Raw genomic sequence first — 16,652 nt, 5'->3', positions numbered from 1 at the left:
AAAATCAAGTCAGAGAAAGAAGCAATACACAACTTTCTGCCTGACATAAGTTACTTTAAAATGAGTTAGAACTAAAGTGGTTAGAAAAATGCATGTCTAAAGGTCAAATGCTACTACTTTTGAAAGGAAACGCTGACTTTGCTGCCCCAGAACTTTCAGTGAAAACCGTATTAACGTTGTGTAGGTAACACTTCTGAACTCACCTGAAGTCTGCTGATGTTCTGACCAGCTACTTTCATCTCTTCCGTCAGTGCCTCTTTAGACTTTTCGGCCAAGGCCAGTCTCTTAGAGAGTGCTCGGCACTGTTAAATTAGAAAACACCCATTATCTCAGGGGGCATTTCCCCCAAACCAAATTCACTTTAGACCTGTACCACACACTGAAGGACACAGAAAGATGTGGTCCCTCTCACCACTTTAATAAGCAAAAACATCTACTAACCCAAGCTCACCAAGGTTTTCCTAGCTCTAGCCTGACAACCAGTGGTTACAAAAACTTAAGAAGTTGGGGGTTTTTTGTTGTTTGAGAATTTATTTATTTTTAAATGTTTATTTATTTATTTAGGGGAAGAGAGAGAGAGGGTGCATGCGTGCATATGAGCAGGGGAGGGGCACACAGAGAAGGAGAGAGAAAATCCCAAGCAGGCTCCATGCTGTCAGCACAGAGCCAGACAGGAGGGGAGTAGGGGTGCTTGATCTCATCACCCATGAGATCATGACCTGAGCTGAAATCAAGAGTCAGACACTTAACCAACTGAGTCACCCAGGTACCCCTAAAACTTTATTTTTAAGTAATCTCTATACCCAATATGGGGCTTGAACTCACAACCCCAAGATCAAGAGTCCCATGCTCTAGTAACTGAGCCAGCCAGGCGCCCCTTAAGAAGTTTTTTACATTTACCCAGGATTCATTTATACTCAAACTGGATGAGAACAGAAGTGGTTATTTCAAAAGTTATCAATGATTAGTCAGTCAGAGAAAGATAAAAATCATATGACTTTACTCATATGAGGACTTTAAGAGACAAAAGAGATCAACATAAGGGAAGGGAAACAAAAATACTATAAAAACAGGGAGGGGACAAAACATGGGACTCATAAATATGGAGAACAAACTGAGGGTTACTGAAGGGGTTGTGGGAGGGGGGATGGGCTAAATGGGTAAGGGGCACTAAGGAATCTACTCCTGAAATCATTGTTGCATTATATGCTAACTAATTTGGGTGTAAATTTTAAAAAATTAAAAATAAAATTAAAAATAAATAAATAAATAAATATGTTAAAAAAAAAAAAGTTATCAATGGCATCTGACTTTGCAATATGAATCCTAAGGCAATTTTCTCGTGTTTTAAGTCCTCTGTTATAGAGACCACATTACAGGAACAATAAAAGCTTTACAGTCCCAGGCTACAGATTAGGCTCAATCTACAGGGAATATGAAATCAGTGTAGGAATCTGAAGATCCCAGCTGCTTTCTCTGGGGTTCTACCAAAGCTGGGCTATCCAGAGACAGAGCTCATCAAAAAGAAAAAAGAAAAATTCTGTTTCTCACTATTGTTTAAAGACAGTGTGCCATCAAAGGATCACTAAACTTTCTGATAAGGCCGCGAGACTGACAAGGAGGATCTGTTGAGACACATCTGAATCTGTGTCGACATCACTCAGACTAACCATTCCAGTAAAGTCATACGGAGTGCTCACCACTTCCTGTTTACAGACGAGGAAAAACTAGGACAATGTAAAAATTGTTGTTATCACATTGTGCTGAAAACATTTCCCAAGATAAGCAAATCTCTTGGAAATGAAACAGCCAACACTCCCCAGCTACTCATTTCATTCCTCACAAGAGAATTCCACCAAATCAACCACCATTTATTAACCAAACATCTACTATGTGCTCGGCACCAAACCTGAAAAAGAGGGAGAGATTTGCAAGGCACGGGTCCTCAGAAAGACGACAATCCAGTCTGGGACACTAACTCCAAAGGCAGTTAGGGATCCAAACAAGGACACGGTTGCATGGCCTCAGAAGCTCAGCACCACAGCAGCACCAGCGTAGGTCAGCCAGTTCACTGTGCTCCCCATTTTCTACAGCCCAACAAGCAGTCACTCTTATTAACTGATCAAAGAGGTGTGGAATGGTGGTTTGTAAACAGCATGGACCTAGGCACATCATTTCTTCCAGCAAGAAAAAAAGAAGCAAAGTCCCTCTCCACATCTAGCAACTGGCTTCCTATCAACCCCTCTATCTCCGTAGTACAGTAGAAAATCACAAAGTCAGGTCCCAGTACTGGGTGTTGTCTTTTCTTTCCCAATTTCTTTAACAATTTATTTATTTTTTTAAGTAGGCTTCACACCCAGAGTGGAGCCCAGTGTGGGGCTTGAAGACCCTGAGATCCAGACCTGAGCTGGGAGCAATGGTTGGACGCTTACCCGACTGAACCACCCGGGCGCCCCTCAGTTTCTTTAACAACTTAAAGCATTATAATTCTCTGTCTGACATCTAAAACTGACCTTTAGTGTAAAGTTTTAAGTGAGAGACCTTACAGGTATTCTTATAGGTTGAGCACATCCATTCTATCGCTGCACTTTCTTGCTTCATTCTCAACCTTCTAATTAATGAACTGGTGTAGGATGTTATTGAGTATCTTGCATAGGGTTTTTCTAATTCTCCTAAGAAAATGAGTTATTTGGTTAGGGAAGAAGAAAATGTAACAAAAAGATTATATATCAAAGGTTAAAAAAGGTCACATTTTATCATTTATAGGATTTTATCACTTATTCATTTTATCATTTATAGGAACTCATTTCTACAACTTGTCAGGAAAAAAAGAACCAGTCATATTTTTTTAATTTCTTTGCATAAAATTCCTTGACTTGTGAACGTCTACCTGCCTATTATTCTCTAAAACAAGTAATCTCTAGCAATAATGCCCCAAACATATGTTATGTGACCATAGGAAAGGTGACTGATAAGTCTCTCAACTGTCTTTCGGTAATTTGGAAATGACAAATCAGTCCCTATTTACTGAAATGAGGATGTGGGGTTGGATGCAGCCTGACCAATATGAACTCCAACCAACTTCACACGGATGCATAGACACGAACTTCTCTCTTCGAATGAATAGCAGGAGACCAGGACAGTGACCTAATTGCTGACAGGGTGAGGAAAAAGCCCCCAAATCTAATTAAGTCTCCACTCACCTCGGCGTAAAAATGCACTGACTTGCTGTCAGCCAGCTGCAGTTGAGATGTCAGCTCCACTATCCTTGCCATGTAGTGATTTTTAATTAACTCTTCACGAGACTCCACATCTGGAACCTGAACAGAGCACACATAACTAACTAAATAAATGCCAGTGAGATGAAGCAGTTCCAGAAAAGATTACCATCACTCCAAAAGAAAAAAGAAAAGGACAACATTTTGTACACTTTCATTTTAAATCGGATAGGGAATCATAGTTTTCCTACCCCTCAAAGAAACTTCAGACAAGCCAGGTAAATGTGTATTCTAAATACCTCTTATTCTGCATTCCTGCCTATCTCACAATAAGGTCGTGGCTTCAAAAGAACAGAGCATAAGTGAAGTACTGGGAGGCCCTCTACCTCTGGAGTCATGTCCCTCCATCCAGCCTTGAGAAGCCACAGACCTGTCTGACACCTACATCCTCTCCAACCGGAAGAAGGCAGGGGAAAGGGAGCATTGTTGGAACCCCTAAAATCTGAACATTCTTTTTTCCCCTCAAATTATCTTAAGACAGCTCTAATGTTCTTAAACACACTAACCAATGAAACCATTTCTATTCTGAACAGTTTATGGGCCTTGTCCCACACCAGTATTTCCTCTAGTTACTCTAGCAATGGTATGTTATTGAGTTTTAAGTTTAAAAACACAGAGAAATTTCAAGATTACCGAAAGTAAAAGGCCAATAGGGAAATCGAATTTACCAACCTACTTGAACTATATTTACCAGCTTGCCATACTGAGTAGAAAGCTGAATAACTTCGGTGTTCCTTGAATGGTTATTTATAAAGTTACACTTTACAGTATTTCAAAACTCAAAAGCCAAATTTGGGTTCACTCCCTTGAGGGCTGGGAAGAACTGGCAAGCACACTACACTGTTGGTCAAGACCCTGTAAAGCCCTCTCCCCAGCCTGCCCACTAGGAGGGCTAACACCTCCAGCCTCCTTCAGGATGCCAGCGAACTGATGGCCAAGCTCGCACCACACCTTGTCAAACTGCCAAGCCAAGTCGTTCAATGAGACAATTACAAAAACAGGCTGCAATTTGTTGGTGACAGTTAAAATAGAACCAGAAAGAAAAGCAACATGGATCCATGGATGGAGGAGAAAAACACTGGCTCCACAATGTCTAGAATGGTCAGAAAACAATTAGAGAAAGCTGACTTTTGCTGGACTTTGTGAACAAACATACAGTCAAATATTTACTAACAAACATGACGCTAAGCACACATTACCTCATTGTCAGATGTCCTGGTTAAAATCCCAATCTAGAATATAAGGGGAAAAAATCCTTAGAACAGATTGTTTTCACTTCAAATACAATGATTGAAACAGTTGTAATATTTTCGCTTCTCAGTTCACACTGTTTTTAAGTGCTCTGGGAGTGCAGTCCTAGATCATCACCCTGTGAAGTCTTTTACTACAAGGAAGCTGTACCTACAGAGAGCTAACTGTGTTCACTATTTCCATCATGAGGCAGTAATGGATAATGATCATCACTATTTCCTCTATCAAAATGCTGTAGTCATTTTCACTGAAACCCAACAAATTGCCTGGGAAGAGAGAGAGGGAGAAGAGCTTTGACTCATCATTTCTGGGCCTATTTCCAAAACAGTAGCCGAGGAGGGGTAAAGACAGTTTTATGGTGACCATAATAACTAAACATTCCAAACAGAAAATACAAATAACAAACATTCTGCTGAAAGTTCAAAAGGAGAAAGAAGAAATACACTTTTGATACAATGTTATGACATTAATAAATACTAATTTGAGGTTTAAATTAATGAAAAAGAAAATGTAATTTCAGACACATTAAAGTACTGCCAGGTTGCTTTTGTGGATTAAGATTTCAAAAGCAGATAGTCATGAATACTGATTTCAGGTTATTGTTCAAAGTGGAAATGCATGTGCTTGGGCACAATAACTTAAGGAAACTTGGAAACTCAGTTTCAGTGGATTCTGATACCCACAGATCACACCAATAAACAGTTTTCACAGATTCTAAATAATTTCCTCCAGAGTATTACTCTGAACAGTGAACAGAGTATCAACAGAGTGTATGCTAATGAATGTCATGCCCACCTAGCTGTAAAAGAATCTTTTATACTACTTTTTTTTTTTAATAGAACCATAATTTTCTACTCACTGAAGCAGGAGTAGCAATTAGTCTTTCTCTTTTAGTTAAAAGCTGTTTATGGTAACATGCCAATCATTTAATTTTATATATTCAAATATGACTATATTTGGCAAGAGAAACTACGAGCATGCATCTATATTCTGCCTCCCCACCCTTATCCAGTGACTCCCTGGTTACGGTTTGAGAATGTATTATAGCACACAGACCCACAGAGGAATGGTAGTAGATAAATGGAAGGAAAAAAATCAACATACATAATTTCAACATGTTCTCATATGATGCTGATGAGCGTAAACTGATATGGCCCTTTTAGAAAATAATTTGGCAATAAAGGTCAAGAAACTTGAAAACATTCATGTCTTTTGACCTAATAGTTCTAACCCTGAGACTGTATCCTGAAGACATCATCTGAGATGCAGAAAGAACCTTATCCACAAAAGGAGATGCTATTTAAAATAGCACAAATTATAACCAGTGTCCAATCATAGGTTAAACTAAGGTATATTCTATATAGAATACTATGCAATCAACAACTAAGTTTATACAGAGTTCTAATAATAAGATAAATATTTATGTGTTCACATTACCTTAAAAGATTTGAAATGATATGTAGCACAGTATCAACCAGGCATGAAATTTTGCAGGAAAAATGTTAACAGTAGTTGCTTTGAGTATTCAAGAGAATGTCAACTTTTTTCTTCTTTAATTTTCTGTAGTTTTAAATTATCTACAATGTACATGTATTCTCTTTATACATAAAATATATATACTTAAAATTCTATGAATGCTCTTTAATTCCAGCAAGAAGCAGAAATTTGTATTATTCTGTGCCTTTTCTTTCTTGAGGTTACTGACATCTTTGATTACAATGAACTGATAGGTGGCTGAATGCTCAAATTACCCTATTAGGTATTTTAATGACAAATAATATGCATTCAACTACCAAACTGCCACAGAGTTAGAAATAGTTTCTTTCTGATGTAACTTTTTTAGTCCCAAGGTGCTTAAACCAAAGTAATCTTCTGAGGACTTGTAAGATGAGCTTCCTTAGTCAATCAATTAACTTTAAAATGGGCACAGACTTGCTCCTTTACACCCAAAGGGAACATGACAGAAAGGACACACAGAGCTGCATGCTTAGTCAGTGAAGTTCACTAGGGGTAGGTGGGGAAAGACAAGGGGATAAAAAGAAAGGCTGAAAAGGAGAAATGTCAAGGAAGGCAAAACACCATCACTCTTGTATCTCTGTGGTCTGTCTCCAGGCTGGTTTTGGCAAGAATCGCCACGCACAGGAGGAAGGAGAGTTACGTGCTGAGACCCTGTCCCTGGCCTGCAATACTCTCCTCGTGCCTTGGACTCCTATTCACTTCTGAACCCCATCCATATTACCTCTTCTGCGGCATCCTCCCCGCGCCCTCCAGCAGCTTTCTCTGTGATCCCACAGCGCTCCACAAATGTCTATCCATGATTGTATTCCATTAGAGTGAAAGCCACAAAAACTGACTGTGAAAAATGAAAGGAGGCCAGTCACGTCTTGGTTCTCTAATCCTGACCATCAGAGACAACACCCACAACTAGGGTGCATGGAAAATGTGGCACCTCAAGTGTACCTAAAATCATGGGCAGAATTGTGAATTCAAGAAAGTCAAGGAGAAGGAAAGAGGAGTTGAAAGGCAAAAGTATGTGAGCATTGAGATGATGGGGGTAATGGATACACAGATATCAAAAGAAATAGCTTGAACAAAGAGAGGGAAGCAAAAATGCCGAGAACATTATCAGGGAAGAGCTCAATTTGGCTTTGTATGAGGAAATGTAGAAGACAGGGCTAGACAGGTAGTCTGGAAAAGGTATCCACACACCTTGAACAAATGAGTGGATTATATTCTATAGATAACAGAGCTACCAGAAGTCTAAAGCGAGAGAGTGCATAATCAGTAATATACTCTAGGAAAATTATTCTGATAACACCTTATAAGGTGGGTGGGAGGAAAGAGACCCTTGCGAGATGCAGACAGAAATCTGCGAACAAAAGAAATCAAGGCCATGTACAGAGATGCTAACTGGACAGACTACTTAAAATAACACTGACTTCCAATCTCAAGCACAAATAAAGTCATCATCACTCATGCCCCAAGAGTGCTCAGTACTAAACGTTTCCCACATCCCTGGGAAGTCCTTCTCACTTACATATGGAAGAATCAAATAAAAAGACAGTCCTCAATTTTCAGCAACCGACATTAATGACTCAAATACACCAGTGTTGCCAACTCCCAGCACTTCAGAAAGGCAAGCAGTAAACAGATGAATTGATGTCAGCTGATCTATTTTCTGACACCAATCAGATCACAAGGCCATGGTCCCAGATACCTTGGGTTCCATCCTAGTTCCATCACTTACCAAGTGTATGACTTCAGCTGAGTTTTTTCACCTCTCTGCCCCCCAGTCTCATTTACAAAACAGAGACATGATAGTATGTACAATCTCATAGGATCTGTATGAGGACTGACTGAGGTAACATACTAAAAGTCCTCAGCACTGTGGCCGGCCCATGATCACTACAATCACTACTGTTGTATCAGCACTCTTCCCGGTCTAGTCTGGTCCAACAGTTACTCCCTCCACCACCAACTCTACTGCTTAGTGCAAGTGTGAGACGAGCAAAGGAACAGGTATAGGAAAGGAGAAAGAGACAGGAGAGAAACAAGAAATCAGACCAAGAGGGAGAACCGTGTGACCGGATCAATGAGACAGACTCTGAAGGGAAATCCAAAGATGAGTAGGGGGAGGTGCTTTCCCAGGTGGTCCCTGAACAGATGTCAACATTCAGCTATGTGTGTTGAATGTACCCTCTAAGCAGTCAGCTTCTCCTAGCCAGAGGCAATGTGCAGGACTCATGTCTGGGATTCAGACCTGTGATCAGAGGGTCACTCTACAGGATCATCCTGTGAGCATGGTGTCCACGCAAGTCACAACTCTGAGAAGTGTGGTTTTATGTGTTTTTGCTTTTCTAAAAATTTTAATCCTTTTTTGCTCCCCATATTTTACTATGAAAATTTTCAAACACACAGGAAGTTGGGGATAAAAAGTTTAAGAAATGTCTGTATATCCACCATCTACATTTAATAATTAACATTTTGCTACATTTGTTTTATTTATCTGTGTGTGTGTGTGTGTATACAGATATATACATGTATATATACGTATACATATATACATATATGTATTTTTTTTCTGAACAATCTGAAAGTAAATTGCATATACTAGCATACCTAAGTACTTTGGTGTTTATCTCCAAAAATTAAGATATTCTCCTAAATAATCATAATACCAGTATCACATCTAGGAAAAATAATAATAAACTGAGTTTCTGACACTGTTAAAATGAAATGGAGCCTATATACATCTTGAAAATAAAAGCTGGTTTGTATGCTTTACTATCAGGGATGCCCTGAATCAGATGTGAGGTAAATCTAAGAAGGACCATGCCTTGCTCATCCATTGCATCAGTGAGCTACAGGAAGGGTAAAATCAAGTGCTTAGGACAGGTCTCACGAAAGCACCATGGCTCACCTCAAGATCTTCAAGAAAGGCTTGTAAAAATGTACCTAATAAGCCATATTTCTAATTATAAGGGTTTTATCCCCCTCTGATTTCTCCTTTCCTAGATTTTCTAACTTTTTCTTACAGTGGGCAGAATATTATAATTAGAAAATTTTTCTTGACATAACTTTGAAGTTACCTGAAGTAATTAATAGCTCCAATATAGACAGATGTTTCTTCACCTTCTGAATCACTGCAGTTAAATATAAGGCAAGAAATATAAGGTTGTAAGATAACTTGGCAGTATACTGCCTCATGGAATATAACTAACCTGATGAGCTTCTGTATTACATATATGTTGTAAAGCTTTATACTGTCTAAGAACCATAAATTGGTTTAAAATGGTATTTGTAGGGTGCCTGGGTGGCTCAGTCAGTTAAGCGTCTGACTTCGCTCAGGTCACAATTTCACGGTTTGTGAGTTTGAGCCCCGCACAGGGCTCTGCACTGACAGCTCAGAGCCTGGAGCCTGTTTCGCATTCTGTGTCTGTCTCTCTCTCTCTCTCTCTCTCTCTCTCTCTCTCTCTCTCAAATAAATAAACATTTAAAAAAAAATTTTAATGGTATTTGGGGTCATTTCTATGGAAAGTTAGACATTCAAGCCCTTGGTCAGAAACATAACCTATAGAAAAACAGAATCACCTTAAATTTGACTTACTTGATCTTTTCCAGGAATACAGCCTTTACCATGGGGAAGTGTCATGGAAAATCAAAGGAAATTTAATGAAATAGCTTTTTCAAGGAGCCATCCTGATTACCCCTTGCTTTTTCTAGAACACATGGATAATACCTGTTTTACACTGACATGTAATTTAGATGGTTAACAGCAAACACTAGGTTAAGGCCTTACCAATTATCGTTAAAGAAGAAGAAAGAGGGGGCGGGGGAGGGGGAGGGGAGGAGTGGAGGAGGAGGAGGAGACACTTACCAGACTGGTGCTGTGAATAGGCTCCAGCACAGCCTTGGTTGAGGCTTCTTCCTGGCCCCCTGCATTCACCCCAGTGGGATTTTCCTGGGCTGGCCCAACCCCCTGCCCGATGCTTGTACTCTTCAGCTTATCTGCAATTCGCTGGTTTTCTTTCTCCAGCTTGATTTTGGCTAACTGTGCTTCCAACATCCAATGCTCTTTTTCCTGCTCCAGTTTAGAAATCTTTTCCAGACTTTGCTGAACCTTGAAAAGCAATAGAGTTCTGCACCTTAGAGGATGATGCAGACAAAACTTAGTGGCTAAAGACAGGCTTCACAGCACATCAACCCAAACTGCCTCCCAGAAATAAAATTTAAAAAGCCTGAACGTTACACAGAGAAAAGGAAATATTGTTAAACAAGATTCACAAAGCACAACCAGAAACTGAAAAATTGGATGACAGTAAAATTAAAAATCTTTACTCATCGAAAGATATCATCAGGGCACCTGGGTGGCTCAGTTGGTTGGGTGGCCGACTACAGATCAGGTCATGATCTTGTGGTCTGTGAGTTCAAGCCCCGCGTCGGGCTCTGTCCTGAGCGCTCAGAGCTTGGAGTCTGCTTCTAGTTCTGTCTCCCTCTCTCTCTCTGCCCCTCCCCTGCTTGCTCTCAGTCTCTCTCTCTCTCTCAAAAATAATAAACAATAAAAAAATTTTAAAAAAAGAAAGATATCATTAAGAGAGTGAAAAGGAAAGTCACAAAATGGAAGACATCTGCAAAGCATGTATCCAACAGAAGACTAAACATGTAGAATATATAAAGAACTTCTACAAATCAGTAAGAAAAAGACAACCCAATAGAAAAATAGGGGGGGAAAAAGACTTGAATAGGCACTGAACAAGACTAAAAACATAAAAAAGAAGGTATTCAATGTCACCATTATCAAAGCAAAGCAATTTGAAACCACCCAAATGACTAAAATTAAAGGACAGAAAATACAGGGGCACCTGGGTGGCTCAATCAGTTAAGTGTCCGACTTCGGCTCAGGTCAATCCCGCGGTTCACAAGTTCAAGCACTGTTGTCAGACTCTGTGCTGACAGCTCAGAGCCTGGAGCCTGCTTCGGATTCTGTGTCTCCCTCTCTCTCTGCCCCTCCCCTGCTCATACTCTGTCTCTCTCTCTTTCAAAAATAAATAAAACATTTAAAAAAATTTTTAAAAAAGAAGAAAACACAAAGGTGGGCATGTTTGTGGAGCAACTGGAACTACCAGATAGTGCTAGCAGGACTGGAATTTGGGACAAACACTTTGAAAAACTGTTTGGCTGGATCTTTAAAGCTGAAGACATCATATCCTATATGACCCAACAATTCTATTTCTATGTATGTAACCCGATGCACATTTACCAGAAGACATAGGTAAGGATGTTCACAATAGCACTATGATAGCCAAACACCTGCAACTACCCAAATATTCATAGGCAATCAAAAAGAATAATGCATATTCACCCAGTAGAATACTAAACAACAATGAAAATGGACAGATTACAATTACACATAACACGGATGAATATTACAAATATAATGTTGAATGAGAGAAGGCAGACCTGAAAGAATATATATTATATAATCTCAATGAATGAAAAGTTTCGTTTACTGAACTCTTCACTAATCTATTGTGTTAGAACACAAGATGATGGTTTTCTTTGGGGGCAAGGAGGAAGGCAAGAAAGGGGCATGAGGAAGGCTGCTGAACTCCTAGTATTTTTTTTCTTAAAGGAATACTTTACATACAGAAGTGTTCTTTTTAAAAATTTTTACTGAGATGCTAGTTACATCAGTATGTTTGCTTGTGAAAATTCACTGGGATACACAGTCGGCCCTTGAACAACATGGGTTTGAACTACATGGATCCACTTATATGTGGATTTTTTTCAATAAATACATACAATATTGTAAAAGTATTTTCTCTTCCTTATGATTTTAATAACATCTTTTCTCTAGCTTACTTTATTATAAGAATACAGTATATGATACATAAAATACACAAAATATGTGTACATCGGATATTTATGTTATCAGTAAGGCTTCCAGTCAACAATAGGTAATTAGCAATTAAGTTTTGGGGGAGTCAAAAGTTTACACGAATTTTCAACTGTGCAAGGGGATCAATGCCCCAGCCCTCTTGCTGTTCAAGGATTAACTATACATTAATAATTTGTATATATTTTTTAAATTATGTTATACTCCATTCAACAAGAAGTCTAAGTATATTAATTCTCAGGGCAAATGAAAGCTTGAGAATTACATGAAAATAAAAACAATCTTACAGTGAATTCCAAATGCTTTACCGGCTATCATGGTTGAGCAATTACCATGCAGCAGACACTGTTCATGGTACTTTCCTGCCAGGATCCCATTAAAGCCTCACAGTCCTTCAATTCTCATTTCCCAAAGAGGAGAACTAAAGCTCCCAGCAGCTGAACCACCTGCTAAGCTAGCAAATGGCAGAGCCAGGATTTGGATCCCATGTGTCTGGCTGTCTGGCTCACAAGTCTGATTCTTTTCACTATATTACACTGCCTCCCATTGGCTCAGTTAATCCTTACAAGGCCCTGGAAGGCAGATCTTAGACTCACTCTTTTCAGAGAGACAGGAAGTCACACCCAGAGTGCTTATCAGACTAGCCTACAGCTGGTCAATGGGGGAGGGGGGGGCAGTGCTGCAACAGCTCTGAAACCAGACAGTTCTCCCACTTACTAGCTACCTTGGGTAAAAGCTGCTTAATTTCTTTAAGCCTTACTTTCCTTACATAAAGTAAAAAGAAAATTGAAATTGAAAATCAACTTTTAAAGTATTCAACATTTTATTTTTGTCCCAAGAATTTTGTTTTTTAGGAATGACTCTCTGGATTAAATGTTTACTTCCAACATCCTAGCTCATTTAATGTCAAAAAGACAAAAGGACAGCAGACAAAAGGATGTGTCAGGTGAATCTATTTGCACTCTCTTTAAAATAAGTATTTCCAAAACTTTACGCAAGCCTGCTGTTGAAGTACGTCTCTGACAAAAGCTAAACCAGTGTCAGTGTGTACCAACTTCCCTCCCACCTCCACCTAGCCCCCAAATTCAATTAACCAACTAACTGAATATTGGAAATTTTTTGTTCCTGATCATTTAAGAAATAAATAACTCATGGAGTCTCAAGCTCCTCCCCCTTTTTTGCCTTATTAGTTCAGACTTTTAAATCTAGTGCCTAGAGAAAGAAAGAATCACCATGGCCAAAGTGTGTTGATATTACCTGAGTGGCAATTATAACACCAACTGAATCAAGATGACTTATTTAGAGTATCAACAGGGGCGCCTGGGTGGCTCAGTGCTGACAGCTCAGAGCCTGAAGTCTGCTTCGGATTTTGTGTCTCCCTCTCTCTCCGCCCCTCCCCTGCTCCTGCTCTCTCTTGGTCTCAAAAATAAATAAAAACATTAAAAAATAATAAAATAAAAATAGAGTATCAACAAATGTTCTTCAATGAATTATGCTTATGGTGCATTTTAGCACATGTTAAACAATTAATTTTACATGTTCACTTATGAAGTCTTTTATATTGTTCTGTGTTAAAAGCCTTCTCCAGGGGATTTAACATTTATGCTCCTTTAACAAGTAGCATGAGGCACCATACCTGTTGTGCAAGGCCTTCTCGACTTTCAGTAGAGCTGAGAAGGACCCGGCGGTTTGCCAGAGCTTCTTCGTAAGGCACAGACTCCAAGAGGGGCTATGGAAAAGGCAGCAGAAGAATTAAAGGAAAAGATCATATCATTCCTGAATCCTATGTACACAGAAAGAATGTTAAATGGGGTTCAACAATAAATTCAGACATATGCCAACATTCACTATTTCCTTTTAATGATGTCACAGGGACCTTTTTTAAAGAAAAATAATGAAGAGGGACTTGTCATTCCAGTTATAATCTACACTAACTAAAAGCATATGGACCTATACCAAATACCATATGATTTCACTTCTATGTGAAATCTACAAAACAAATTAAAGAAAAAAAAAAAAAACAGAAACAGACTCAGATACAGAAATCAATCAGGTGGTTGCCAGATTGGGGAGGGGTGGGGGGTGAGAGCATGGGCAAAATAGAGAAAGGGGATTAAAAGATGCAAACTTCCAGTTATAAAATAAATAAGATACAGCACAGGATGCACAGCATAGGAGTATAAATAGTAAGTAACAACTTTGTATGGTGACAGATGGTAGCTACACTTATCTTGGTGATCACTCTGTAATGTATATAAGTGTTGAATCACTATGTTGTACACCTGTAACTAATATAATATTGTATGTCAATGACATCTCAACTTTTTTTTTTTTTAAAGCAGATTGTCAGAGAGGCAGAAATAAAGATCACTAAGGGGCATTGTCTTGACTGTGCTTTTAAGGATGTAAACATATGTCAAAACCTATCAAATTGTATGCTTGAAATATATGCAGTTTTTTTTTTTGTCAATTAAACCCCCCAATAAAACTTTCCAAAACAAACACATGAATAGACAGATAAAGGAAGAGAACAGAATATCTAGAAACAGACAAAAGCATACACAAAAACATATTATGTGATAAATGCTGGGTTTTTTTTTTTAAGTCAATAGAGAAAGGACAGACTGGATAAAAGCCACAAGGATAACCAGGTAATAATCTAGAAAAATAACTATTTAGATCCCTTTTTCATACCTCTATCAGAATGACTCCAAGATGGATTAAAGAATTCAATCTAAAAATTTAGACCATGAAAGTAATGGAAGAAAATGTAGGTGATCATTTCTGTAATCTTGAAAAGTACCCCTGGCCAAGAATCACCACCATAAAGAAAAAGATTGGTTTAAAGATATAAAAATTAAAACTTCTATTTTGAAAAAATACTACAGCAAACTGGAGAAAAAATACTTCTAACACAGGCACAGGATTAAAGTTCTTACTATATAGGGAGCTCTTTCAACCCTAATTAGGAACATTTATCTAAAAATAGATCAACGATGAACAGAGAATTGACAGAATAAATACAAACAATAACTTTATGAAAAGACATACTACTTCAATAAGCAAAGAAATGCAAATTAAAATAAGAAGCTTCTTGTCTAATTAATATTAAATTTATGGGTTAAATTTATACTTCTGCTGATAAACTATAAATAGACAATCTTCCTGAAGTGTAGTCTGGAAAAATGTGTCAAAATTTGAAAGATTCACAGGCTTTGAACCAGCAATTCCATTTTGGGAAATTAATCTTAAAGACATAATTAAAATAATTACACAAAGAGAGACTGGTAGCCTTATACAATGCTAGAAACATAAAACAGTACAGCTACTCTTAAGGACAATTTGCAACACATATTAAAATGTAAAATGTGCAAGCCACATGATTCAGAACATTCCACTACTCAATATTCCACACATGTGCCCAAGGAGGCATTTACAAAGCTATCACTTACAGTATTATTGTAACAGTAAAAAACTGGAATGAACCTAAATGCCCACCAATAAGGAATATCTAAATGAGCCACAAAACATACATATTGTAAGATTCTATGCTGTATTTAAAAAGAATATAGTAGCCACCATATGTAATGATACAGACAGGTCTCTAAAACATTTTATTTGTTTTTAATTTTTCTTTGTTTCTTCATTTTTTTTAAGTATAGTTGATGCAGGCGCCTGGGTGGCTCAGTTGGTTAAGCATCCGACTTCGGCTCAGGTCATGATCTCACAGTTTGTGAGTTCGAGCCCTGCATCGGGCTCTGTGCTGACAGCTCAGAGCCTGGAGCATGCTTCTGATTCTGGGTCTCCCTCTCCCTCTGCGCCTCCCCCCACTTGCTCATGCACGCTCTCTCTCTCTCTTAAAAATAAATAAAACATTAAAAAACATTTTTTTAAATACATAGTTGAAGAACAATGTTAGTTTCAGATGTACAATATGGTGATTCAACAATTCTATACACCTAATAAAACATTTTTTTAATTAATTAATTTTTTAAAATAATCTGTATACACAATGTGGGGCTCAAACTCATGACCCTGAGATCAAGAATCTCCCACGCTTCAAACTGAGCCAGTCAGGCACATCTAAGACACTTTAAATGAAAAAAATCAAGGCACCTGGGTGGCTCAGTTGGTTAAGTGTCCAACTCTTGCTTTCAACTCAGGTCATGGATCTCACGGTTCAGTTTGTGAGAGTGAGCCCCACAATGGGCTCTGCTCTAACAGTACACAGCCTGCTTGGGATTCTCTCTCTCCCTCTCTCTCTCTGTCCCTCCCCCACTCACACTCTTTCTCAAAATAAATAAAACATTTAAAATAAATAAATGAAACTTAAAAAGTTTAAAAAAAGAAAAAATCAAGTTGCACAATGAAACAGGCATTTCGGTTGAAAACAGAAAAATTCTATACATTGTATATTGTCTATAAGTTTATACAGATGCATATAAATGCTTCAAGATTCTGGAAGGTTATACACCAAACTGATAGCTATAGTGACCTCTGGAGAGAGAGTGGAATTAGGGACTATACATGTAATGTTCTAATGTAATATAAGAATATGTTTAGGCATTATTTGTACCTAAAAGTAAAAAAAAATAAGGAGGAAAAAGGTAAAAAATGCACAAAATTAGAGTTGCATGTGCAAGAATATCTACTGTTTCTCCGCATATAACAGTGAAAAATAGGAAACAACCTAAATATCCATGAGCAATGGATTAGTGAATTAAATT

The 16,652-nt window shown here is 38.2% G+C and overlaps 1 protein-coding gene across 2 annotated transcripts in view; it reads right to left on the bottom strand.

Annotated features, from left to right (window-relative positions):
* PPP1R21 (protein phosphatase 1 regulatory subunit 21) overlaps positions 1 to 16,652 on the bottom strand; it is a 65,832-nt gene that overhangs the window by 5,635 nt on the left and 43,545 nt on the right. Inside the window, exons 16-20 of one of the 2 annotated variants that reach the window (XM_047852683.1) lie at positions 13,562 to 13,654; positions 9,907 to 10,149; positions 4,478 to 4,510; positions 3,204 to 3,320; positions 204 to 302 (exon numbers count right to left, since the gene is read on the bottom strand). In XM_047852683.1, coding sequence (XP_047708639.1) covers positions 204 to 302; positions 3,204 to 3,320; positions 4,478 to 4,510; positions 9,907 to 10,149; positions 13,562 to 13,654 — 585 coding nt within the window. The remainder of the gene's footprint in view (positions 1 to 203; positions 303 to 3,203; positions 3,321 to 4,477; positions 4,511 to 9,906; positions 10,150 to 13,561; positions 13,655 to 16,652) is intronic. The other variant, XM_047852684.1, reaches the window with a different exon arrangement.

Source organism: Prionailurus viverrinus, chromosome A3 (assembly GCF_022837055.1).
Source record: "Prionailurus viverrinus isolate Anna chromosome A3, UM_Priviv_1.0, whole genome shotgun sequence".
Lineage (NCBI taxonomy): Eukaryota > Metazoa > Chordata > Mammalia > Carnivora > Felidae > Prionailurus > Prionailurus viverrinus.
The sequence above is the reverse complement of the archived record's forward strand: the minus strand, read 5'-3'. Positions and strand labels throughout refer to the sequence as shown.